Raw genomic sequence first — 27,907 nt, 5'->3', positions numbered from 1 at the left:
TCTCTGCCCAGGGCAGAGGTAGGAGTGATTGGCATTACTGTGGTGTTCAAGCCTAGGGATGAGAAGCAGAAACCTACAGGGTCTGAATCCTAAATAGGAACCACAAATCCAGCAAATGATCAGTAAACAATTGGGTTTTATGGTAAAGAAAACAGCATCCCACAATGAAAAGTGGTTATATGCCATCACTGTTAGGGATATTTACTTTTTGCTTAAAGTGAATTTTGAGAAACCCAAGCAATTTGAGAAATTGCTTATAGAGCAATTTCAAAGCTGAGGAATGCTGGTGGCCAGGGAATGAGAAGGTGTGAATCAGGTCTGTCTGCCATGGGGAGACAGTAAGAGCCAGTTAATGCCTACCTGAAACTTTTGATTTGGCTGTATGCCATTCTCAGATGAATTATTCTTACCTCTGGTGTCTTCATCTCAAAATCTCTCTGTTTGGTCTTACTTTGATTTTTGTTACTGGAAATGCAATACATTTCATTAACATTTTAAACAAAACATTTTTTATTTTTAAATAAAAATTTGTTTTTCTTTGTATCCTTTCTGCTCTAATTTTATAAAGAAGGGTACATGCAATAAGAGCTGTTGAGAGTGAGTTTCCCTGTGGGTTGATGCACAGAAGAAAGTTCTCAGAGCTTCTGGTTTTATAGACATGGTTTCTCCACTACCTTCCTTTACCTTTTAGTGGCTCTCCTAGAAGCTTGCTTGGTAGATGTGCTTGAGCCTAACAGCATCATTGTTCTGCTGCCTTCCTTGGTGGCTGTAGAAAGCAAGATTGGGGATGTGGAAAGCATGACTCTATGAAAGTAGCCACACTATACAGAGATTAAAAGTCCGTAAGCGTTAAGCCAAGAGAGGAAAGTGCTATGCCGCAGGGAGAGGTGAAATAGAAAATACCCCCGGCACTCTGTATCCTAACACGAAAGGTACAGTGGTCTTTGGCAGACCTACGATGTTGATATTATTATATCCGTGGAGGGCTGGGTGAGAGTTGCCAGCAGGGTACAGAGAGGAAGAGGGACCTTGGGGACAGAGAAACAAAATTGTTCGTTTCTAACAACAAGTCCTGAAATGAGAGAAAGAAAAGCTGGGTGTGGCACAACTGTTCTCCCTCCTGCAAGCTGGTGCTGACACTGTCTTTCCCCACCTGTCCTGTTTCCCTTCTGAGTCTCCTCTTCCCTTCGCAGGTCACGAGCCGGGGCTGGCGCAGTTGGTGAATTACTACAGGGGGGCTGACAAACTGTGCCGCAAAGCTTCCTTAGTGAAGTAAGTGTTCTTGAAGACCTGTGTTTTCAATTTATATATATGAAGCATTTAAGCAAAAATGTGGGGTTGTTTAAAGGCCAAAAATACTTTTATTTAAAAAGCTAACAAATGTCAGTTCTGAAGCTTCCCCTAAGCTGCTTTGATTGAAGCAATTTTTAACAGGATCTGAGCTTCATTATGTACATCCTGTTAAAAATTGGATTGCAATTTGGATCGCAGTCCAAGACATTGCTATCTCATGCTCGGTAAAGCTTGTCTGTCTCTTAGGTGGGGCTCCTTAGAGGCAGAGCCTGACGCAGGGTTTCTTGTGTAAATGATTTCATGGGAGAGGGCTCTCCAGAGCAACCCGTCACGGAGCGGGGGCAGCAGCTAGGAGGGGTAGGGCAGGGGAAGAGGTGGTTTCAGCTGGAGTTTTGCCTCAGCCTAACTCCATGGAGCACCGGAGTGAATGGCACCTCAGAGCTGTTGCATCTTGAGGCAAGGGGACCAGGCTTCTGTGCTCCATCCAGTATCAGTCAGCCATTGGCTGTGAGAAGTAGAGGACTTAGCTTCCCAGGCATTTCTAGGCAGGGGCTGGACCCTGGAGAACAGCGTGCACAGCCCTGAGCTGCCATCTCTTACAGCAGCGAGGGGGGCTTCAGAAAGGACATCTGGGCAGGGTGTAACAGTGCCTGTGCCACCGACCATCTCTGAGCAGTTGGATTGTGGCCAGGTATCACAAGCATAGGATCATAAAGTGGAAGGAGACTGTATTATACCATGATTAAGATCTAGGGTCAAAAGCTTGGATTTTAACCCTAGCTCTTCCCCTTATAAATCTCATCCCTCTAAACCTCAGTACCTCCCTCATAAGGCTATGAGGATTAAATAAAGTGATACATGTAAAGTATATATAGCACAGTGGCCTGGTACATAATGAATATTTGTGCCTTAATTTTCTTCTGGGTAAAATGGGGATAATAATAGTAACTACCTCAGTGTTGTTGTGAGAATTAATTGAGTCAATTTATGTAAAGGCTTTGAATAATGCCTGTCTCATTGTTCATACTGTATAATTGAAAACTCTCCTTCACTTTATTATTAGTATTATTGTGGTTGTCACTGCTATTCTTGTTATCATTTCAGTAGGGAAGCACTGGGTATGGCCCCTGAAATTAGGGCTGTAGTAGGTCTCCAGTATTCTTTCCATAATGACTAGTGAACATGTGTATGTAGCCAAACAGATCATTTAGGTAAGAAGGCACTGGGATTTTTGCCTTGATGCAAAATGCTCTTTTTTCCACTAACATTTCTTTCTGGGCTTTAGATGTTTACTTAGGTTGAAGGCTCACAGGAACATTTCCAGTTTTTGTTCAGACTCACTACCCCTGGTGGCTTACATATCCACTCCTCTCTGTGATGGGTTTTTGTGGGTCACCAGCCACTCCCAAAGCAGATTGAGGCTTCCTGAAGTCTTCTTGTTACATAGTTATGTGATAGAATGCAAACAACTGTTTCACTGGAATCAGGAGTAGAAGTTGAATATGATTGTTTGTTTAAACTCCTCATTTAGAATTTTTTATAAAATGTTTATTCAATCTTTTCTACTATGATTTTTTTTCCCCTAAAGATAAAGGTAGAAGTTTGTTTGTATAATTCAGAAACAGAAGATGCTGTAAAAAATATTGTTCTCCATATTTGCATATTTAGCAGCTATAGTGAGGCAGAGTGAGTGCAGGGCTGGAGTCATGACAGGCCTGGATAGATATCTGTGGCCTTGGACAGCACCACTCTGAATCCCAGTATCCCGTCTGTAAAATAGAGATGAATGGCGGTGACAATACCTGCTCTTTGCCCCTTGGAGGCACACAGTGTGACCTGTGATGGCACCTTGTGAGTGGTGACATGACTTATGCAGGTTGGGGGTTGTTGTCATCCTCATCAGCTTCCTTCATTCTCTCAGGTGTCCTGCGAGGGTCTGTAGTAGTTCCAGGAGATGATGGTTCCCTTCATCAGTTTGTCTCTTCCCCGTGATTTTGTATGGCTTGAAAGCACTCCAGAGAGTGAGAAATGAGATCTCCCTCATTTTATAGGACAAAATGGCAGCTCAAAGAGGACAGCCAGGTTGCCCACAGACACAGCAGTTCGTGTGGAACCAGGACAGTTATAACCTGTACAGATGGGACTTGTGGGCATTGTAACTGGGTGCCCTCAGAAGGCTGCCCAGAGCCTCAGTGGGGTTCTGTGCTGGACTCTGCACAGCCCACTCCTTCCTCCTGTCACCACAGGGAGTGTCAGAAATTCATCAAGGTCCCAAGGCTGTGGTCTCAGAGCCCTGGGGGAGCTTTTTGTCTCCTGGTGCAAATCAGAGCCTTTCTTTCCCTCTTGTGAGCACTACTCCCTTATAGATATGAATAAATCTCCACTTGTGATTACTTCCCAGTGGGCCCCATGAGGAACAAATGCAAAGGATTCCTGCAGAGCCTAGTCTTGGTTCTGTACAGGAAATGAGGGCTTCCAAACTAAGGTCATCTTACAGCACTGTCCAACAGAAATAGAATGCTAGCCACACATATAGTTTTAAACTTCCTAGTAGCCACCTTAAAATAAGTACAAAAACAGGTGCAATTAAATTAATGATCTATTTTATTTAACTGAATAAATCTAAAATATCATTTTGACATGTAATTGATATAAAAAAGATACTTTATACATTTTTTTCATTCTGACTGTTCAAAATCTGATGTATATTTTACATTTGTAGCACATCTTAATTCAGCCATTACATTTTCTTTAGAAACTCTTCATTTGAATTTAGATCTCAAAAAAAATTATGGTTGAAGTTGTTCCCACATATGTAAAAGTATTTCAGTAACTGAATCAAGTACCAAAAAAATCATTTTTCTTTAATATTTGCACACACATTGACAAAACTGGTTCATCTTTTTTTAGAAGAATTGATTTGATGTTGAAACAAAGGCATATTGTTTTCAATACTATGTCTATCCAAGTTAAGGAAATTCACCAACTCTTGTATCAACTCAGTGTTATTATCAAATCAGGGGGGTATTGAATATATTGAAAAGTAACTAAATTTATCAATATTAACAAAGTATTCTTCAAATTTTATTTTAGTTTTTGCAGCCAATTTTCACAAGGCTGTCAATTACAATTAAAATCTTCTGCATACTACTGAGTCATGTTATAAAAATATATGAAATCATTATTATTGACTTGATTTATAAAGTTGGAACATAAATTCTCGTATCTGTCTGGCTAGATCACAAATAAGGTCTTCTTTTCCTTCCTTGGAGCTTTAAGCTTCACTTTTTCATATGCAATGTGGATATAGGTGAGAGAATGTAAATAAGATCACCATTTTTAATGTTTGATTATTGAACGAAATAATGAATTATTGAGTAGAAATAATGATTTGGCAAACATTCCTTTTCAAGAAAATCTGAATTGGAGTTACAAAGTAAATCTTTGTAAAACTCTTCCATCTCTCAATCAGTGAGTATTGGTAAAGAACACAATATCATTAAATTCATTGTCTTCTGTTTCATTCAATAGTTTCATAAACTGGAAAGTCATTACAACATTTGCAAATAAATACCGAACCATTTCAACAACTGTATCCATGACTCTTTCACAGAGTCTGCTTCAGAAAACTGAGCACAAATGTTCTCAATATGTATCATATAGTGGAATGAAGCAAATGTTTCCAATATGTATCATGCAGTAGAATGAGGTAACAAAGGAAACATCAGTCTATTAAAAGCCCAGTAAGTCTATATTTTAATACAACTTAGCTAAAGTCCTGTCTGTGGTGATAGAAAGTAATCTTTCACATGTTGGTGAAACTCTCTGACAGATGTAAAAGATTCAAAAATTTCTACACTATGAATTTGATATTTTTTAGGCTACAATTTGACAGTATCTTTGGGAATCCTTCAAGACATATAGCATGCCAAAAGTATTGGCCAGCATCTCTTATGTCATGCAACTCATCTAAAGCTATATTTATTTATATATGAGTTTATTTATTAAAATATTTAATATTTTTCCAACTTTGAATCAATCTTTGATAGAAAGGGGTTTTTTGAGGGGGGGGAGTTTTTTTTTTTTTGAGACAGAGTCTCACTCTCTTGCCTGGGCTAGAGTGCTGTGGTGTCAGCCTAGTTCACAGCAACCTCAAACTCCTGGGCTCAAACAATCCTCCTGCCTCAGCCTCCTGGGTAGCTGGGACTACAGGCATGCGCCACCATGCCTGGCTAATTTTTTTCTATTTTTAGTTGTTTGGCTAATTTCTTTCTATTTTTAGTAGAGACGGGGGTCTCGCTCTTGCTCAGGCTGGTCTTGAACTCCTGAGCTCAAATGATCCTCCCGCCTCAGCCTCCCAGAGTGCTAGGATTACAGGCATGAGCCACCGTGCCTGGCCTAGAAAGGTTTTGTAGTTTGAGGGCAATTGTGTCTTAATGGAAGATTGTTAACTTTTTGGAAGATACTGTTTTAAATATTTTTCTTAAGATAGTTTCTTTCACAATAATTCCATCTAAAATGGTTGTCTTTTTGTGTAAGGATCCAAGCCATTTTATTTCTTTCTTTATTTAATTAAGACGGAGTCTCACTCTGTTGCCCAGGCTGGAGTGCCATGGTGTCAGCTTAGCTCACAGCAACCTCAAACTCCTGGGCTCAAGCAACCCTTCCTCCTCAGCCTCCCAAGTAGCTGGGACTACAGGCATGTGCCACCATGCCTGGCTAATTTTTTCTATATACATTTTTAGTTGTCCAGCTAATTTCTATTTTTAGTAGAGACGGGGTCTCCCTCTTGCTCAGGCTGGTCTCGAACTCCTGAGCACAAACAATCCGCCCACCTCAGCCTCCCGGAGTGCTAGGATTACAGGTGTGAGCCACCGCACCCAGCCAAGCCAAGCCATTTTATTATTAACCAAAATTACAAGCTTAGATCCTGTTAAAAATTTGATAAAACAATTTTTGTAAGATATTTAACTGTGATTGCAGCCACTAATTTCATTAAATTCTTCTTTGTAGAAAGGAAACGAAAATAGTTATCAAATTCATTGTGTATTTGCTGAAAATTTCACCTTTATACAACAAACTTGCTTTTTCATTTTACTCTGCGGCAGTGTATTACAGTTGCCATTTTTTGTGAATTTGTGATGTACTTTCTTCCAGCTTTTTTTTTTTTCTTTATTGACCTGGTCATAGTTCTAGTCAGTTCCACATCAGTAATATGCCTTTGTTTTAAATTTTAAAATTTGCCCATTTTTTAACTAGAAAAATAATTATATTTCACCTTAGTTACCAATTTGTGATTTATATAGTTAGCACTATAACTCATGCTTTCTGCTTAATAAACACATTATAATGTTTCATCAGAGCACAGAAAAAAATCACTTGAACTGAATCAAACTATTGTCCCCAAAGAGAATAGTGATGTGTTTGTGTGTGATACTAGAAATGACACATGGGCTTGATGTGCATACTGCAATACAACAATAAAGTAAAATGTCATCCTACCAAATCAATAAGTTGTATGTAATGGAAAAATATTTTACACTGTATCAGTTTTTAAACTAAAATTAAATAAAACTTAAATTTTCTGAGTCACACTGGCCACATTTCAAATGCTCAGTGGCCACATATGACTAGTGGCTACCATATGGGACGATGCAGATATAGAGTTGAACATTAAAAGGATTAGAAATTTATTTTTTTTTTCACTCCCTTGAGTTCAAGTAACTTTCAATTTCTTTGCCTTTCACTTTAAAATGACTTTATTTGTAATCTCAATCTAAAATTTCTTTTCATTATTTCTGCCATTTGCTCACTGACTAGGGTTTATAGGTGAATCTTAATGTGGGCTTAACATTAACAGTTCTGTTCTAGACAGAAGGGGGAGCACAGCTTGGGGAAGGCCTGCACAAGTCTTTGGGTAGGTTCCTCCCTGGCTCTGACTCCTGGGGAGTAAGGGTAGGTTTAGAGTTAAGACTGGGGAGTTTGGATGGCTGGGTGTGGTGGCTCACGCCTGTAATCCTAGCAGTCTGGGAGGCCGAAGTGGGAGGATCCCTTAAGCTCAGAAGTTCGAGACCAGCCTCAGCAAGAATGAGACCCCATCCCTACTAAAAATAGAAAGAAATTAGCCAGACAACTAACAGTGGAAAAAATTAGCTGGACGTGGTGGTGCAGGCCTGCTACTTGGGAGGGCAGGCCTGCTACCTGGGAGGCTGAGGCAGGAGGATCGCTTGAGCCCGGGAGTTTGAGTTGCTGTGAGCTAGGCTGACGCCATGGCACTCTAGCCTGGGCGACAGAGCAAGACTCTGTCTTAAAAAAAAAAAAAAAAGACCTGAGAATTTGGGGCTTGTGTCCTGACTGGTGCTTACTACGTTTATGATCTTGGGAAGTTTGCTTTTCTGTGACCCAGTTCCTATTTTGTGAAATGTGATTCTAGCACTGCTGGCTCCAGAGGTTTGATTAGGTACAGTGGGGAGCCTTTGATAAGCTCTTGTATTTGTTAAGTGCCTTGCCCAGGGTCTGACTTTATCTTCTGTGTGGTTACGTTATTTTGGGAGCAGGAGGTATGTTTTATTATGACCACTGGTGTCCTATGTCCCATTAGAAAGATTCCTTTTTTATTCTGTCACTAAATCTAGGCTGAGCTAAAAGCAAGAAATAGACTAAAAAAAGTCTTTAGATAATTCAGATTCGTAAGTAGCTTTTTCTTCCCCAGAGAGTTGAGCCAAGATAGTATTTTCACTAGTTAAATTTTCCTCCGTTCCCCACTTCGTTTTTTTAGTGTGGGTCTGGCTCACCCACAAGATACTTATTGAAAAAGTGTTGGCTCAAGATTATGTTAAGTTTCTGTAGAGGTGCATTTAAAAAAAGAGCTAAAGTTCTGAGCATTAAGCCATTTGAATTAACTGGGACATGCCTTTAAAGTTGCACCTAATAGCTGTGTGCTGCCTGATAGTGCATTAGAGGTCTGTCCAGTGTGGCCAAGAGCAAATAGAGGGGTGAGAAGGAGACTGAGTCATACCTTGCCTCCCTCAAAAGCTCTGGGGAGAGCAGTGGCCTTTCTGGAGAGAGTGACACAGTGCAATAAGAAGGGACACTGACCTTCTTCTGTCATCTGCAAGGCTAATCAAGACAAGCCCGGAACTGGCCGAGTGCGGTACATGGTTCCCTGAGTCTTATGTGATTTATCCAACTAATCTCAAGACGCCAGTTGCTCCAGCGCAGAATGGAATCCAGCCACCGATCAATAACTCAAGGACAGATGAGAGAGAATTCTTCCTGGCTTCTTATAACAGAAAGAAAGAGGATGGAGAGGGCAACGTCTGGATTGCAAAGTCATCAGCCGGTGCCAAAGGTGAGTTGGCATTGCTGTCCCCTTCTCTATTCCCTGTAGGTTTCTGTCATGCTTTGTTCAATGGTATGTCAGATTTTAATGACGAATTTAGATGAATGACCCTATTCAAATCTGAATCATCAAGGGTAGAGACCACATCTGGTTACATAGTTTTAAATAACCCCCTATATACTGATATACATCTCCTGTCTAGGTCTTTCCCTTTAGCTCTAGATCCATTGACACCCTCCCCATCTCTGAAAGCCATTTAAACTGACCATGTCAGATACAGAACTCTTCATTTCCTTCCCAACTGTGCCCAGCCCTGCCTGCTCCTCTTTCAGGCTTCCCACTTAGTTTATGATCCCACTATTCACCCAGGCTTTGAGGCCCCCAAACCTAGGATGCATCCTCAACTGCATTTTTCTTTATAGTCTCCACCTAACACATTAGCAGGTCTTGCTAGCTCTATCTTCACAACACATTCTGAACTAGACTTTTTCTTGAAATTTCCACTGTGTCCCCTCTCAAGCAAATCTCCCATTCTCTCTAGTCTGTGCAATTGCAGCACCTGCCCACAGCTAGTCCTCCTCCTCCCAGACAGAGTGATGTTGAAAAAAATAAATCTAATTGTGTTACTCCCTGCCCAAGACTTACCAGCTGGCCTCCTAATGCAATTAGAATAAACTCCAGATTCTGCAGGGTAGCCTGCGCCATTTGACATTTGCCCATATCTCTGATCTCATCTTCTTCTATTCTCAGCCTTCTTCTCAGTGCTGTAGCCACAGAGACTGCCTTGTGTCCCTCAAATACTCTAAATTTGTCTCTGTACCTGGAATGAGCTTATTATGGATTATTTTCTGTTTCTCTCAGTTCAAATGTTGCCTCGCCAGAGAAGTCTTTTCTAATCTAAAGTAACCTCTCTGCCCATTGTTTTCTTTCCCTTTCCTTTGCTTTATTTTTCTTCTTGCAGCAACCTCTTATTAGCACTCTGTTACTTGTTTATCCATCTCTCCACACAAGCATAGGCTTTCTGTCTTATTCATGCTTGAACTCTCCTCAAACAATAAATGTGTGTTGAATGAATGCATTGAAGAAGTGAGGTTTATAATATTACACAGGCTTAAAGTAGAGGCAGTTCCCAATGTAGTGTGCACATAAACAGTCTCTCTCTATGACTACCATCATATGTTCCTTTAAAAACCATTCCATTTTGTATTTACTTCTTTTATTGCCTGGAAAGACTATCTGGCCATTGGTACTATTCTTGGACCAGTGGACCTCACCTTCTTTTCCACCAACCATGAGACAGGAGGGCATCACCTGGAATCTCCTGAAAGTGGGAGAGTTGGACTCTTGCCACAAGCCAGGTGCCTCATCTACATCTCTCGGCCCTTTGTGACCTCTTCTCAGGTACTGTCCGCTAGTTTGGTTCTAATGGTAAAGGGAAGAATTGGAAGAGGAAATAGACATTCATGGTACTGCAGATTCCTCCTGTGGATTTGGGCTTAGACTCAGAAAGGCCATTGTGAAGACTCGTGGGTAGTCCCTGGACCCTCACCAGGGCAAGACTTAGAGGAACACCAAGCAACAGGGGAGAGCGGGTAAAGAGAATAAATGCTAAACAAAGAATTTTTGCTTTAGGGCTGGGTGTCGTGGCTCATGCCTGTAATCACGGCACTCTGGGAAGCCAAGGTGGGAGGATTGCTTGAGGCCAAGAGTTTGACACCAGCCAAAGCCAGAGCAAGACCCCATCTCTACAAAAAATAGAAAAATTAACTGGATGTTGTGTGTGCCTGTACTTCCAGTTATTTGGGAGGCTGAGGCAGGAGGATCACTTGAGCCCAGGAGTTTGAGGTTGCTGTGTGCTATGATGATGCCACTGCACTCTAGCCTGGGTAACAGAGTGAGACCTTGTCTCAGAAAAAAAGAAAAGAAAAGAAAAAAAGTAAAATAAAAGAATTTTTGCTTTAGGAGTTGAGGAGATAAGTGGTGTATATTTGTCTTGTCCTATTCAGTCAATAGGATGAATAGCTTTTATTCTTGTTGAACAAATATTTACTTAGTACCTACTCTTATACATGTTTGGTATAATTGACTCAACCGTCCAGCTATATTCAGTATCAAGCCACTGTTCACCACCCATCTCTCATCTGAGCCACCTTCACCTCCTCCTGTTCTTGGCCATTCTCCAGAATCTATGCACAATGCAGGACACAGAGAGTCTGCTAAAGCAGTCAGACCATGTTACATTTGTGCTCAGCACTGTGTCCCCCACCAGGACAACTCCTGGCACCCAGGAAAGGTTCAGTATATGTACTGAATGAATGAATGAATGAATGAAGTCATGAATGTTTGGAGATACAGGAATAAATAAGACAGACATGATCTATTGCCTTCATGGACCCACAGCTTAGTCAGAAAGAAGGCTAATTTTGCATCTATTTCCAGATTACCTAAAAGTTGAGATTGTAACACAGAAAAGAAAGACTGCCCTTGAAGCTCCTTAAAGATCCCAAATGTTCATTCATAATTGCTTCATATTTAGTTAGTGAGGATATGAACAAATAAGTAATGTAAGAAATACAGTTAATAAACAAATGGAAACATACAACACCAGTATCCAAAACTTGCAAAATAAATTTGAATTTTATGTATCATTTTACACCTACAAAATAAGAAAGCAAAGACTTTTATTGATACTGTTGCTGAAAGTTTGTTGTGGACTTCTTCTTGTTAGTGACACTTTACAGCCTTTTGAAAAAGCAGTAGGGTAACACAGAGCAGGAGCCATAAAGGATGCATATCATTTGGTCCAGTAATCTCATTCCTGAAAACTTACGCCAAAGAAATATTTAAAAAGAAACAAGAGTGATCTATAGCGAAGACATTTACTACTGTGTTATCTACAATACCAAAATATTATTTAGAAACAACCTCATTGTCCAATAATCAGTAAACAAATATATAATTGGTTTACATCCACACAGTGAGATATTTTTCAGCCACTAACATAATTGTGAAGTTACAGAAACAATGAAAACATTGACAATATAAAGTTTAAAAAAAAGAATATGAAATGAGTTCATTGTGATTGACCCAGGTTTTGCCCATATATAAAGAAAGGTAGTATAAAAAAAAATAAAAATATTTATTACGGCAGGAAATAAGTCTATGGGTAACTTTTCCATTTCCCTTTAATGCCATGTTTTTTAAATGACAATAGGTTTTTAAAGTTATAAAAATGTAGCTGTCTTCTGATTTTCCCAACCTATTAATATTAGGTATATTCATTTTCACTAAGAAATGGTTTACATGAGGAAATAGCATAAGGAAAATAAAGTTGGAGCGTATGGGAGGCAACAGGCTTAGATTGTGTAGAGCAAGATATCAGTAGGTGATAGGGATAGTTTCAAGACATTAGTAGGAAAGTGGTGTTTTAGGATGATTATTCTAAAAGTAGTTTGAAAAGTGCTGTGTGTGTGTGGGGAGATTAAAGTCTGAACTCAAGAATTGACAAGTGAAAATAAAGAGGAACCAGAATATCTGAGTGTGGTTCCTAAGGGAGACGAAGCAGAATGAGTCATGTGTGTAGGGAAAGAGAAGAAGTGAGCTTTTCCAAGTAGATTTGTGGTTTCTTGTTCAAGAGGCTAACCAGATGGTGGAACAAGTGACAGAAACAAGGTAGTTGAGAAGGGGGTTGACTTTTAGGAAAGATGCATCACTGAATTAATGAATTGAATTGAATTCCTTTGTACTGAAAGCATGAGACCTAAGTGGAGAGAAGCTATAAATCTAAAAATCTAAAGCATAGGCGAGAAAGTCCTAGAACTAAAAAGTAAGTTCAGCAATGTTACAGGATGTGAGATCAACATATACACAAAAAAACCAATTGCATTTTTGTATACCAACAATGAACATGTGGAAACCAAAATAAAAAACATAGTGTCACTTACAATCACCCCAGAGAAAATTAAATGCTTAGATGTTAACTTAACAAACCGTGTATAGGCTCTGTCTGCTGAAAATTACAAAATGATTATGGAAAAAGTCAGAGGACCTAAAGAAAAGGACAGACATATATTGTGTTCATGGATTGCAGTACTCAACATAGTAAAGAAAAGATGTCATTTTGTTCCAAACTGTTCTATAGGTTTAATGCATTTCCTATCATGATATCAGCAAGGTTTTTATGTAGAAATAAAGCTGCTTCTAAAAGTCATATGAAAAGGCACAGGCCGTAGAATAGCTTAAATGATCTTGAAAAAGAAGGATAAAGGGGAATTAATCACTCTACTTGACATTAAGGCATACTATACAATACTGTATATGTTTAGTTTTATACAACATTGCCAAACTTCTTTCCAGAGTGGCTGTACCATTTTACATTCCCACTAACAATGTATGAGTGATCCAGTTCCTCCAGACCCTTGCTGGCATTTGCTGTACAGTACTCAGTACACTCTAGTATTGGTGGAGGGATGGAAACAGTCAATGGAACAGAATAGAGAACTCAGAAATAGACCCAAACATACATGCTCACCTGATTTTTGACAAAGGCGCAAAATCCATTCAATACAAGAAGGATAAACTTTTCCACAAATGATGCTGAATAAGGTGGATATCTACAGACAAAAAAATGAACATCAGTGTAAACCTCGGCCTGGCACTGTGTCTCACGCCTGTAATCCTAGCACTCTGGGAGGCCGAGGCGGGCGGATTGTTTGAGCTGAGGAGTTTGAGACCAGCCTGAGCAAGAGCGAGACCCTGTCTCTACTAAAAATAGAAAGAAATTATATGGACAGCTAAAAATATATAGAAAAATTAGCCGGGCATGGTGGTGCATGCCTGTAGTCCCAGCTACTCGGGAGGCTGAGGCAGGAGGATCGCTTGAGCCCAGGAGTTTGAGGTTGCTGTGAGCTAGGCTGATGCCATGGCACTCTAGCCCGGGCAACAGAGTGAGATTCTGTCTCAAAAAATAAACAACAACAGCAAAAAAATGTAAACCTCACACTTTATACAAAAACTAGCTCAAAATGGATTATGGACTTAAATGTAAAACTATAAAATTTTTTGGAAGAAAATAGGAGATAGACCTTGGCAAAGAGTTCTTAAGCTTAACACAAAGGTAAAATCCATAAAAGTAAAAAAACGATAAATTGAACCTCATCAAAGTAAAACTTTTGCTTTGTCAAACAACCCTTAAAACGATGAAAAGATACACTCCAGAGTGGGAGAAAAGGTTTTTAAACCATTTATATGACACAGGACTCAGATCTAGAATATATAAACAACTTTCAAAACATAACAGTAAATAACAACAGACACATAATCCAATTAGAAAATGGGCAAAAGACATGAAAACATTTTATTGAAGAGGCTACACAGATGGAAAATAAGCAAATGCAGAGATTTTCTGTATCATTCACTATTAGGGAAATGCAAATTGAAACCACAACAAGCTGTCACTGCACTTTTATTAAAATGGCTAAAATAAGAAATGGCAACAACAGCAAATGCTGGCAAGGATCTAGGGGAACTGGATCACTCATACATTGTTAGCGGGAATGTAGAATTCTACAGCCACTCTGGAAAAAAGTTTGGCAATGTTGTATAAAACTAAGTGTGTAACTACCATACAACGCAGCAATTGCACACGCTTGGGCTTTTGTCCCAGAGAGATGAAACTTATGTCCACACAAAAACCTGTACATAGCAGCTTTATTTTTAATAGCCCCAAACTGCAAACAACTCAAATGTCCTTCAAATGAGTAAATGATTAAACAAACTGGTGAATTAATACCATGGAATACTGTTAATACTTAGCAGTAAAAAGGAGTGAACTATTGATACAGCAGCTTACTTAGATGAATCTTCAGGAAATTATGCTGAGTGGAAAAAGCCAATCCCAAAAGATCACATACTGTATAATTCCATTTATATAACATTTCTGAAATCACAAAATTATAGACACGGGAAGCAGATTAGTGGTTGCCAGGGATGGGGGTAGGATAGGGAGGGATTTGAGTGTGGCTTTAAAAAGGCAACATAAAGGGATCCATGCAATAATGGAACTGTTCACAATGGGAGAAGATATTTGCAAATCATATATCTGATAAAGGGCCTGTCTCAAGAATGTATTAAAAAACTCATAACTCAATAATAAAAGCACAAATAATCCAATCAAGAAATAAACAAGGAGTCTGAGTAGACATTTCTCCAAAAAAGATAATATTAATATATAGCCAATAAGCACATGAAAACATGTTCAACATTATTAGTCATTGGAGAAATGAAATTGAAACCACATGAAATACCACTTCATACCCACTAGGATGGCTGTAATTAAGACTGATGATAAATGTTGTGAGGATGTGAATAAATTGGAACCCTTGAACATTGCTGGTAGGAATGTAAAATGGTGTAGCTACCTTGGAATCTGATTTGGTAGTTCTTCAAAAAGTTAAAGGTAGAGTTACCATATGATTCAGCTATTGCATTTCTAGGTGTATTCCCAAGAGAAATGAAAATATATATCCACAAAAACTTGTATCAATTCTTATAGCAGCATTATTTATAACAGCCAAACAACAATGGAAATAATCCAAATGTCCATCAATTCAGAATGAATGAATAATATGTGGTATATCCATACAGTGGAGTACTCTTCAGCCATAGAAAGGAATGAAGTACTGATACATGATGCAACATGGATGAACCTCAAAAACTTTGTGTTAAGTGAAATTAGCCAGACATGAAAGGCTACATACTATATGATTCCATTTATATGAAATGTCCCAAAGAGGTAAATTTACAGATAAGAGACAGAGAGTAGATTAGTGGTTGTCAGGGGCTGGGGTGAGGAGAGAATGGGGAGTAACTGCCTGCCCCCAAAAACCCTGTACCCATTAGCAATGAAAATGTTCTAAAATTAGACTGTAGTGATACTTGCAATACTCTTGAATTACTAAAACCCATAGAATTATACACTTTAAAAGGGTGAATTTATAGTATATAAGTTACATCTCAATTATGCTGTTAAAAAGGATATGTCATTTATTTAATGTTAATGGACGGTTTGAATGTATCCAGTTTTGTCTGTTATAATGCTGCAGGGAATATATTAGCATATATGTCTTTATGACCTTCTTGGTATTTCTATAAGTTTTAGTGTTAGAAGTGATTTATTGGTCAAGGCAGTACACAGTCTTTATTGTGCTAGCCAGTGACCAATAGTAGAGTAGTATTTATTTAGAGTGCTTAGACACTTTGCATATCTGTAAAACTGAAATTTCATGTTTGTAGCCTGCCAAAATAGTGTTGACAATCCTATACGGGAAAAGAGTTGGATAACCCTGGGTGCTCTTGTGGGAGAGCAGAGAATGTGAGAGATTGGAGGAGGGTGACAGGGAGAAAGAAAAGTATGAGCAGGCCAATAAAAGCCTCCTGTGGGTTTTTTGCTATATTTCCTTTCTGGCTTTGTGCAGAGCTTTTCCTCTTGGTTTCAATTGGACAAGTTTCTGTTTTGCTTTTGCCCTGTTAGGTGAAGGCATTCTCATCTCCTCGGAGGCCTCAGAGCTTCTCGATTTCATAGACAACCAGGGCCAAGTGCACGTGATCCAGAAATACCTTGAGCACCCTCTGCTTCTGGAACCGGGTCATCGCAAGTTTGACATTCGGTAATGCATCAGTGTCCACAGCTTTTGTTTTTATTCATCTGAAAAAAATGCAATCATGTGTGGTGAGGAGGGGGACATGGAATATGAAGAAGTATTTGACTGTGTTTAAGATGTTACCAAAATTGAGTGCAACTTACTGGAACCGAGCTTCTGTACCTAACTTTCTATTTTCCTTTCCACATTTCTTTATTCTGTTTAGAAAAGGTTACTAAGGTTATGGATTATTTTTAATATTCTCTGTTATGAAAATGACTTATGAATCCAAAGAGAAGAGTATAAAGGGCTTGCTTATGGAATAAGCTGAGAGATGTACATAGAACACATACTTCAGACGTAACTGATTGTGTGACCCTGCCAATTTGTCCTCACTTCATTATGTGTATCCCACTCTTTGTGGATTTCATGGACACACCTCAGGCTTTTGAATTTCAAGTTTCTGAGCAAAGGACCTGGCATGGAGAAAGAGGTTGTGTGCTGCATTCTAAAGTGGAACAACCCTCTGTGCCCAGCTGATTCCTGGCCTTGCTGTCATCTCCTCCTCAAGGACTCTGCCTCCTTGACTCCTTCATGATAACTTGCTGCTTCTTGAACATCAGTCCTAGGTCAGATCGGCTTCAGCATGAATACTCTTCCTCTTAAGATTACTAAAAGAGCAGACATGGCAAATGGAGGTTTTCCACGTTAACCATAAAAACCAACCCATCTAAATCTCTTCAAAATGTTGTATCTTTTGAATGGACTAAAGACTCCTTGTCATTTATGGTGAAATGTTTTGTTTGTCTCATTATAGTGATAACCTACTATCTCAGCTAAATCGTGGTTTGCCTCATATAATTTTAGAACCTACCTCCATCTCCTATTCCCCCCACCCAAACTCCTTCATACTCCAAAAGAAGTCAAGTTGCGGGGGGGGGGGGTTGATCTATATATTCTATAATATGTAGAAGCTTTGGATGACTTGAGTAAAACCGTGTTTTTATTGATTTGCAGAAGCTGGGTCTTGGTGGATCATCAGTATAATATCTACCTCTATAGAGAGGGTGTGCTTCGGACTGCTTCAGAACCATATCATGTTGATAATTTCCAAGACAAAACCTGCCATTTGACCAATCACTGCATTCAAAAGGAGTACTCAAAGAACTATGGGAAATATGAAGAGGGGAATGAAATGTTCTTCGAGGAATTTAATCAGTACCTAACAAGTGCTTTGAACATTACCCTAGAAAGTAGTATCTTACTACAAATCAAACATATAATAAGGTAACTTAATTGGATCCTTTTTGGTTATGTATTTCTTCTTGAAGAAGCTTTGAGTGTCTATTTCTTTCAAAGAATTTTTTCATTTAAGTTGTCTAATATATGGGCAAAAATTATTTGTAATATTTCTTTCTTTTTACCATCTATAGGATCTGTAATGATGTCACTTCTTCTTTCCTGATATTGATAACCTCTCTATTTTAATTGGACAGATTGACTAGAGGTTTATCAATTTTATTAATCTTTTCAAAAAATTAGCTGTTGGCTTTATTGTTTTTTTCCATTTTTATTTCAATTTGTTTGATTATGCTCTTTATTATTTTCTTCTTTTGGGGGGATTAATTTGTTGTGTTTTTTTCAGTTTTTTAAGGTAAAAGCTTAGCTCATTGTTTGAGAGATTTCTTTTTGGAAAAAATATAAGCATTTTAAAACTATCAATTTTCCTCTAAGTACTGCATTGGCTGAATCCCACAGATTTTGCAATGTTATGCTTTCATTTCCATTTTACCAAAGTATTTTCAAATTTCCCTGTAACTGTATCTTCAACTCATGTGTCATTTAGCAATTTTTGTCTAATATCCAAATATTTGGGGATTTTCTAGTAATTACATTGTGGTCAGAGGAACATAGTTTATATGGTTTCATTTCTTTGAAATTTGCTAAGGTTTATTCCATGGCCCAGAATGTGGTCCATCTCAGTGAATGTTTTATGTGTATTCTGCTATAGTTGTGCAGAGTGTTCTGTAAATATCAGTTAGGTCAAAGTGTTTGATAATGTTGTTCAAGTCTTTTATATCCTTGCTTATTTTCTGTTCTATGTGTTCTATTTATTATTGAAAGGAAAAACATTGAAGTCTCCAAGTATGATTATGAATTTTTCTATGTCTCCATTCAGTTTTATCAGGTTTTGCTTCATATATTTTGAAGATCTATTGTTAGGTACATATACACTTAGATTGTTATTTCTTCTTTGGGAATTGACCATTTTATCATTAGTAATTTATCTTTATCTCTGGTAGTAGTCTATTTTATCAGATTTTAATATAGCACTCCAGCTTTGTTTTGATTAATGTTTCCATGGTATGTCTTTTTCCATCCCTTTATTTTTATTCTATTCTATCTTGTATCTCATACATTATATTCTATACTTAAAGTAGTTTTGATAGACAGCATGTAGTTGGGTTTTATATTTTTATTTTAATTCAATATGATAATCTGTCATTTAATGGGTATGTTTTACCACTTAAACTTAATTTAATTATTGATTTGGTTGAATTCACAGCTACCATTTTATTATTTGTTGTCTGTCCTCTTTTTTTTTGTATTTTTGGTTTTCCTTTCTTATTTCTCCCTTTCCTGCCTTCTTTTGTAATATTTGAAATTTTTTGAGAGTTTAATTTTTCTGTTGTGTATTTGGCACTCTCTCTCTCACTCTTTCTCTCTCTCCCTCTCTCTGTTTTTTGGGTTTTTTTAGTGCTTGCTCTAGGGATTACAATATACATAATTAATATTTCACAGCCTCATTAGAGTTAATAATTTACCACTTCAAATAAAATGCAAAAACTTTATAACTTTATAGTTTACTAACTCTCCCTCTTCATGTTATAGTTATCATATGTATTACAACTACATACATTGAATTCTCTACCACGTTGTTATTTTTGCTATCAACAGTTATATATATTTTCATATGAATGATAGATTATCAGGTTATATTTTTTTAAATGTAAAACCAAACTATATACTGTCTATAAGAAGCTCAGTTTAAATACAAAGGGAGAAAAATGTTCTTTTATGTTTACCCACACACACCATTTCTTTTGTTTTTCCTTTAATCTGAAGTCTGATTTTCTTTCTGGTATCATTTCCCTTCAGAGTTAAGCATTTCTTTTTGAGACGTCTTGCTGGTGCTAAATCCTCTTAGTTGTCTATCATCTGAGAATGTGTTTATTTCACCTTATTCCTGAAGAATATTTTCACTGGATTTACACAAAACATAATGTTAAGCAAAGAATACAAAAAATATAAGCTATATACAAGATGTACACAGATTGATTTCATTTATATAAGTTAAAAAACAAGCAAAACTAAATAATATGTTGTTTAGAAGAGTATACAGGTATGGTAAAAAATATAAAGCAAAACAAAGAAATAAGAAACATAAAATTCAAAATACTGGTTATCTCTGGAAGAGAGATAGGAGGACATAGGAAAGGAGTTTAAAGATACAGGGTGGTGGGTACATGGGGAATCATCAATATTAAACATATTTTAAACTCACAAGACGTTTTTGTTATGTATAGTTAATATTCATTTTGATTTCCCCATATGTTTTGACCTTTTATGTTGCTTCTCTTTTTTCCCTACATTTCCTTGCTTTTATCTAGGATCATTTTCCTTATTGTTAAAAAAAACCCCTCATTTTTAGTACTTTTTAAGTAAGGCCTGCTGGTAATGTCATCTCAGGTTTTATTCATCTGAAAATATATTTTGTCTGTTTTTTAAGGACATTTGCTCTGAAAACAGATTTCTAGATCTGCAATTAATTTCTTTTACCCCTTTGAAGGCAGCATACTATTGTCTTCTGGCTTCTATCTTTGCTGCTGAGAGGTCAGCTGAAATCTTAGTATTGCTCTTAATGTATCTTTTCTCTGTTTTTGAGATTCTATTTCACTGATTTTTATAAAGTTTACTTAGAGATGTGTATAGTTTTCTCTGTACTTATTCCTGCGTTGGGTTCTTAGTGCTTCTTGCATCTTTGGCTTGTTATTTTTTACGAGTCTTGGAATGTTCCTGGCCATTATCTTTTCAACTGTGCCTTTTGCCCCATTCCCCTCTACTTCTGTGTCTCTAATTATGATATTAATACATGGATGTTAATCCTTTACACTGTTTCTCACACTTCTCCTATGGCTTTTGTGTATCATTTTATCTCTCCATGATTCTACTCATTCTTTTCTTCTGGCTTATCTTTCTGTTTGCTAATCTTTTCTTCAGCTATTAAAACTTATTAAAAAGTTTAAAAAGTTAAAAACCTTTAAAATCTACTGGTAAACTCATCTATTGAGTTCTTAATTATAATTATTGTGCTTTTTAGTTTTGAAATTTTCATTTGTTTCTTTTCTTGGATTATGGTCCTCTTATGAAATTCTCCCACTTGTCTCATATTTTCTAAAATATAATGGAATTCTTTAACATCTTTATCTGATATCTCCAAAATCTGAATCAGCCATAGCAGATATCAGCAAACCATGCCCTATGGGCCAAATCTGGCCTGCAGCCTGTTTTTGTAAGGTCCGTAAGCTAAGAATAGTTTTTTATTTTTTTATTTTTATTTATTTATTTTTCTCACCCTGATCCTAAGTTTTTTAACTTTTTTAAAGACTTTTTTTTTTTTTTTAAAAAAAAAGAAGAATATGCATCCAGGCACGGTGGCTCGCACCTGTAATCCTAGCACTCTGGGAGGCCGAGGCAGGAGGATCGCTTGAGCTCAGGAGTTTGAAACCACCCTGAGCAAGAGCAAGACCCTGTCTCTACTAAGAATAGAAAAAATTAGCTGGGCATGGTGGTACATGCCTGTAGTCCCAGCTACTTGGGAGGCTGAAGCAGGAGGATCACTTGAACCCAGGAGTTTGAGGTTGCTGTGAGCTGGGCTGACACCATGGCACTGTAGCCCAGGCAACAGAGTGAGATTCTGTCTCAAAAAACAAAAAGGAAAAAAGAAGAATATGCAACAGAAGCTGTATATAGCCTGTAAAATTTAAAATATTTACTGTCTGGCCCTTTATAGAAAAGGTTTGACAACCCCTGACTTTTAGGTCTGTTTTTATTACCCATTTTTTTCTCTTGGTTCTATTTTTTAATATACCTGGAAATAATTTTTTAATGTTAGTGTTCATTTATTATAGTTTATTAAGTAGAGATTTTTTTAAATGAGGTATAACATGCATAAAGTATACAGTTTAGTGAGCTTTTAATGACGCATATACTCACCCAACCGTGATACAAATAAAGATATAAAACGCTTATAGCACCCCAAATGACTCCTTTAAACTCCCTCAGAATATATATTTCCTGCTACAGACAGCCTCTCTTCTGACTTTTATTATCATAGATTCCTTTTGCTTGTTCTCAAACTTTATGTAAATGGGATTATACTGTATTTCCTATTTTGTATTCAGCTTCTTTCAATGTTGTATCTGTAGGGTTCATCCATATTCTTGCACATAGCTGCAGTTTATCCTTTTTATTGCTGTGTAATATTCCATTGTGTGAATATTTTACAGTTTATCCCTTCTACAGTTGATACCTATCTAGGTTTTATCTCTTATATTTAGGCCTATCTGGAATTGTTATTTGTCAAATTTCATGTTTTTCCACATGGATATCCCATTGACCCAGGGCCATCTGCACATAAGACTGTCGTTTCCCCACTGCGTGTGGTGTGGTTTTGTTGTCAATCAGGTGGCCATTCATGTGCGGGTCTGTTCCTGTGATCTCTGTTCTGCCCCATTAGTCTGTTTATCCACTGTGTTGTTGCTGCTCTGTCTCGACGACTCAGACTTTTTTCTTAAAGTATTCTTACACAGAGCCTAGCAGAATAGAGGGATTGAAGTCCCATTTCTTCAGGGATTATAGGTGGTTAGAATTCTCACACCAGATAAATCAAGTGTGCTGAAGAAAGAATTCCTATTTTAAGTAAAAGATTTATTGGAAATTTGCTACACCCCCTCCACATTGTTCTGTACAGTTCAGAGAATGTCGCTGCTTGGTGCTATAAATATTCCTCACAGCTCCCATGTTTTCTTTTTTCCCAGCTAGCCTCCCCCTAACTTCCCACTCCAGCCAAAAAAAGATATACTGTATAAAGGTTTTGATGATGAAAAAAATTCTTTAAAGTGAATTATTAATCTTGAGCTTGCAGCAGAAAAAAATATAATATTTAGTTAGTTTTGAATTGGTTCTGGCTCTCTGTTTTTCCTTTATGTGTCAGAGTGTAATGCTTCTTTGTTTATCCTTTAGTATTTTTCTCTCTTGATCTTTTTTTTTTTTACCATTAGCATCTATTAAACTTTTCTTAATTATATTTTAAAGAATATTTTAATTAAAACAAAAGTTAAGGGTATTCTGGCATAGAGATTTTTTTTTTAATGTGGCATGTGACTTGTCAATCAATACAGGTTAAAGATGAATGGGAAAATAAATTTTTACTATAATTTGTTCTTAAATGGCTTATCTGTGCAAAATTGTTTTTAAAGGTTTAAACATATCTATAAAATATTTTTCTTTTGGGGGGAAAAAGAAAAGGAGATTGAAGTTTGGGGGGGGGGAAGGAAGGAGGGCAAGGAGAGCAAGACCCTGCTCTAAGTTCACAGAGCCCTTAGTTCTTTTTTAAAGTCATGAGTCAGAACCTACCTATAGGAATATGTCTTAGAGTTAGTCACGTGGAAGCCAGTACCCTGCATCTTTTTCCTTCTGAATATACAGCTGTGTAGCAGGACAGTTATCTGTGGTAATCCTAGAGTCATCGTAACACATTTTATTTACTAACATAAATGTTGTGCCCCCACGTTCAGTTGAGGGGAAAATCAAGGAAGATCTTCATAAGACAGAAATGGCATAGGCTTTCTGGGATGGTTGTACTAGGTAACAGGTATTTATTATTCATAAATAAGAGATTTATAATTATAATTAATGAAACATGCTTGTTCACAAGAGTAACATTTATTAAATGCTTCCTTGGTACCAGGATTTATACCAACAACCAGTTATAATTATCTTATTGAACAATCTCAGCAATGAGAGTAGATACTATTTTTACTTTATAGGTAAAAAAGTCAAAATTTGACTTAGACAAGTTAAAAAAACTGGTCTGAGATTCTAGCCTGACCTCAGACTGTCTTCATGTACTTTTTCATTATGTTTCTGAGATTCACTTTCAGCTTTTTTTCTGTATCACTACAATCCCCTAATTTTTTAAACAGTAGTTGGTGCTAATAATAATTCCATTCTGTATTTCCATATTTAGCTTCAACATGTATAGCTCTCAAGTCTTTTAATCAGCAATGATTTGGCATTACAACTGGAGCTAGTGAAAGAAATTAATGAGGCCACCATTCCTTTTGCAAATTCTGCCCTTCACCAAATGATAGTCCATTTGTTACATGGCAAAAATATAGAGAAATGTTTTATTTGTTACAAACAAACACAGTGGCCACCCGCCTGCTGGAGGAATTGCATTTATAGAGGCCACGGCAACTCAGTGCTGCACTGCTTCTTGAGGCCAGGGAAAGCAGCCTGGAAGAACATGAGTTGTTGCAGAAGTTTCTAATAAATGCTTGATAAGTAGCATTCTCATGAATAATTTATTGATAATAAATCGAAAGGAAAGAATTAAGTCAAAGCTGATTTTCAGACACATTTGATATAAAATCTTCTAAGCACATCTCATGTACTCCTTCTCCCTTGACCACCCCATTCTCAGCAAGTTCTCCCCTCCCGCCCTGCAGGAGCTGCCTCCTGAGCGTGGAGCCTGCCATCAGCACCAAGCACCTCCCTTACCAGAGCTTCCAGCTCTTCGGCTTCGACTTCATGGTGGATGAGGAGCTGAAGGTCTGGCTCATTGAGGTCAACGGTGCCCCTGCTTGTGCTCAGTAAGCCTGAATGCCATTGTGTTTTAACATGCAGGAAGTTGGTTCAGTAGTTGGAAAAGTGACTTGGTAAGGTGGTGAGCTCCTACTCCTGGAGGATGCAAGCATAGACCCTTGACTGATGTCCGGGAGGGTGACACAGCGATAGAGTCCCTTGGGAGGAGCTGTCTGGCAGGGGAGCTTTGCTGAGTCATTTCCTTTCCATTTTCCCCTTGTGTTTTGAGCAGTTGGGCCATGCTCAGGCAGGTGGTAGATGCCGTGAGAGTTTCAAACAAAGTTAATAACTGCCAGACAGACCCTCTCCTGTGACAAGCTGAGTGAGCGGGATCCTGTGAGTGGAGAGACAGGGATGACCCAGAAGTTCAGGGGCTCCCCGGGCAGGAAGGAGTCTGAGAGGCATCATAGATGGAGTGGAACTGGAGCTGGGGTGCCAGGGAAGAGGGTCAGATGCACCAGAGGGAGGTGGGGAGAGCCTTCAGAAAGGGGCGCAGTGCCCATTGGGACTTGCCCTGTGCTGACCCCTGAGCATGTCTGGGAGATGCATAGAGGAATAGAAGCTCCCTGAGAACCTGTCCTTGGGGAGCTTCCATCCCTCCTGGGGAGATGCCTGGCTATAGTGGTATTAGTGTCGTGATGTAATGAAAGATGAAGGTGAGAAGGTAAGTCAGACTTTCTGTGAAAGGCCTTCAGTGTAACACAAAGTCATTTGGACTCAATCTTCTTATCCTCTTTGTTCTTCTGAAGATCTACTTTCATCATGTCAGGACTCTTTCATGGTTCTCATCTACATCTTGGAGGAATTGAGAAGTTGAAGTGACTTTTCAAAGGCTGAGGAGAAAGTCCTGCACCTGCAAGGGACCATCCTTTACACACAAGCTGCTCTTTGGTTAGGAGTTGGGCCTTTGCCACTTGCCTGATGGCTGTAACAGGTGTGATTCCATCTCACTTGTCAGCCCCTGCAGCTGGCAACCAGTCAGGCTGTGTCCTAGGCCATGGGTTCACAGTGGGGAGCAAAGAGAGACATGGGCCCTGCCCTCAGTGGAGAGAGACTGTGGGCTAGACGAAGGACCAGACAGATACCGATTGCAAACTGAGACAAGTGCTTTGACAGAGAGCAAAGGATGCTGAAAAATAACATAACCAAATAAAAGGCCACCATTGGGAGTGATCTTGGCATTGAGACCTGAAGGTGGAAAGTAAGTTGGGTAGGCTAAGAGCGGAGGCAGGCAGGGCTTTGTGTCTTCCTTCACCAAATCAACAGTGGTGTGCCCAGTCTCTCCCCTGCTGTCTTTTCTGTCACAGGTTTGTCCCTCTGTGATGCTCTAGTCTAGACCTTCCCCCTTCTGTCCTCCTGCCTTGCTCAGTTACTTTGCCACCTTTCTCCCTCTATGCTGTTTCCATCCTGACCACCCCACAGAAACTGCTCTGGGAAGGGCCCCAGCCAAGCCCACATTGCCAAGTCCAGCAGCCTGTTTCTGTCCCCCCTTCCCTGGACCTGTCGGCAGCATTCGAGGCAGCTGGCCACTGTGTGCTGCGATGCGCTCCTGTGGTGGCTGCGGGCACGCTCTGTGCTGGGCAGGCTTGCCTGGGGTGGTGTGGGCAAGCGGGGCTCCCCGTCCTCATCAGGTACCTCAGGTCCCAGCCCTGGGTGTCCGTCTGCTCTCCCTGCCGTGCTCTCTCTATACGTGATCTCATTCAACTTCATCGTTTTGAAACCACCAAACTACCTCACAGACCTGTGTCTGCACCTGCCTTCCTTGCCGTGATGTCTGGATGTCTGACAGCATCCGCCTCCCACTCCCAGACTTGCCGTCTCAGTGAGTCCACCAGCCCTGCCTCCCGCTTCCCTCACCCTCAGGCCCTGTGGCTTGTGCCTCCTCAGTCTTCCACACCCACTGCCGTTGCCCTTGCACAGGTCGTCTTCCATCGTGGCAGAGGCTTTTGCAGAAAGCCTCCTAACTGGGATCTCTACTTCTGCTCTTACGGTGGTAAGATCCATCCTCCCAGAGTAGCCAGAGTGATAAAATACGAGACCACGCTGTTCTCCACACTTCCCATTGCACCTTGGACAGAAACCAGGCCCTTCCCTCCCCCTTCAAGGCCACAGCCCGCCTGCCTCTCCAGCTTCACCCCAGGCTGCCCCAGGGCCTTTGTGCCTGCTGTCACCTCTGTGTGGAGTCCCTATCACCATCATCACCAGGCTCGCCATGGCTGACTCCTTCTCTACCAAAATGACATCTCCAGGAACCCTTCCTTGAGCAACCCCTTCTCTGATTTTCTCTTGCCAGAGGCTTAGTAGTTCCTCATTGCACTAATTGCCATGAAATTAACTCATCAAAAGTACGTGTGTGTGTGTGTGTGTGTGTGTGTGTGTGTGTCCCTTATCACAGACAGGCAGGATGGCTCTTACACACTCTTGAAATTGCCTGTCTTCCCTGCCAGTCAAAGCAGCAGTTGTCTGTCTTGTTCACCTGCAAGGCCTTCCGTAAATACTTGTTGAAGGAATACTTTATCTTATGCAGTGCCTTCTGCAGTATTTGTATGTATAGTGGCAACTCATGTATAAATGTGGTCATGAGATAGAATTTCTAGGGCAGATCTTGGTTAAAAAAAACTAACAATAAAACTTAGATTTTTTTTGCTTGCACTTTGATGAACATCCTCAGTGATATTTTTAAAAACGCATTTCAGGAAGCTTTATGCAGAACTGTGCCAGGGCATCGTGGACATAGCCATATCCAGTGTCTTCCCGCCCCCAGACGTGGAACCACCGCAGGCCCCACCAGCGGCCTTCATCAAACTGTGACAGAGGGATGCTCAGAGCTGCCTTGGAAAAAGCCCAGGGTCCTGCTCCAGGGGACAATGAAGTGACTGGATTGCTCGTTATCAAGCCAAAGCGAGGGGGAAGAAAGGCAACTCACAAAGACGGATGGAAGAGAGCATGTGAGCAGAGAAGGTGACTCCCCCAGAGCGGGTTGCTCGGGGAGTGTCCCAGGTGGAGCTCTGAACAATGCTGCCGAGACTTTGAAAACGGAAGCAAATGTCTCTGAGGGGAGAGCAACATATCCCTGGGAAAAACCAGGGATTTGGTTATTTTATGTTCTCATCCCTTAAAAAAACCTTGGTACCCAAAGGCAGCCTTGTGAACAAAACCCCCTCCCCACTCCCTGAGGACAGCAGGCTGCCAGGACCTCTGGTCAGTGCCCCCACCTGCTACAGCCCTAGTGCCTTAGCTCCGTGCCCGCCGCAGCCCCGCTGTCCTGGGACATGGAGTGGACATCAGAGCATCTTGAAGGTTGCCCGTGTGTTCCCCAGTCATCCTCTCACGACATTCTGCCCCCTACTCTGGACAAGCATGCACCAACAGTCCTTAGTTTCGTGCTGCGCGCCAGCCTCTTGGCAAAGGCAGTTTTCCTCATCACCTTCCTGATGGCGTTTGGTCAGTTGCCTGTCAGGGTTCGTGTGGGTCAGGCCCCAATACGGCAAACTGCTGCTCTAGGTCTGCTCGCTGCATGTTTTAGAAACAAAGTGGCAAGCCTGCCCTGAACCTGTAAGCATCAAATAAGCATGAGAGAGAAAAAAAACATATCTTGCTTTACTTAAAATAGGTTGGGTGTGGTGGGTCTTTGAAAATATGATGATTCTCAATCATCTTTGTTTTAACCAGAATTCTAAATGCAGCTTTGCAAATTTCCCTT

The 27,907-nt window shown here is 39.5% G+C and overlaps 1 protein-coding gene across 1 annotated transcript in view; it reads left to right on the top strand.

The window, feature by feature from the left end:
* The window catches only part of TTL (tubulin tyrosine ligase), a 30,103-nt gene extending 2,196 nt beyond the window's left edge, over nt 1–27,907 (top strand). Inside the window, exons 2-7 of the mRNA XM_045550072.1 lie at nt 1,194–1,272; nt 8,412–8,644; nt 16,167–16,302; nt 17,293–17,562; nt 24,069–24,212; nt 26,901–27,907. Of these exons, the coding sequence (XP_045406028.1) occupies nt 1,194–1,272; nt 8,412–8,644; nt 16,167–16,302; nt 17,293–17,562; nt 24,069–24,212; nt 26,901–27,015 (977 nt within the window). The 3' untranslated portion in view covers nt 27,016–27,907. The remainder of the gene's footprint in view (nt 1–1,193; nt 1,273–8,411; nt 8,645–16,166; nt 16,303–17,292; nt 17,563–24,068; nt 24,213–26,900) is intronic.

Source organism: Lemur catta, chromosome 4, assembly GCF_020740605.2.
Source record: "Lemur catta isolate mLemCat1 chromosome 4, mLemCat1.pri, whole genome shotgun sequence".
Lineage (NCBI taxonomy): Eukaryota > Metazoa > Chordata > Mammalia > Primates > Lemuridae > Lemur > Lemur catta.
Note: the sequence above shows the minus strand (reverse complement) of the source record. Positions and strands in the feature narration are given on the sequence as shown.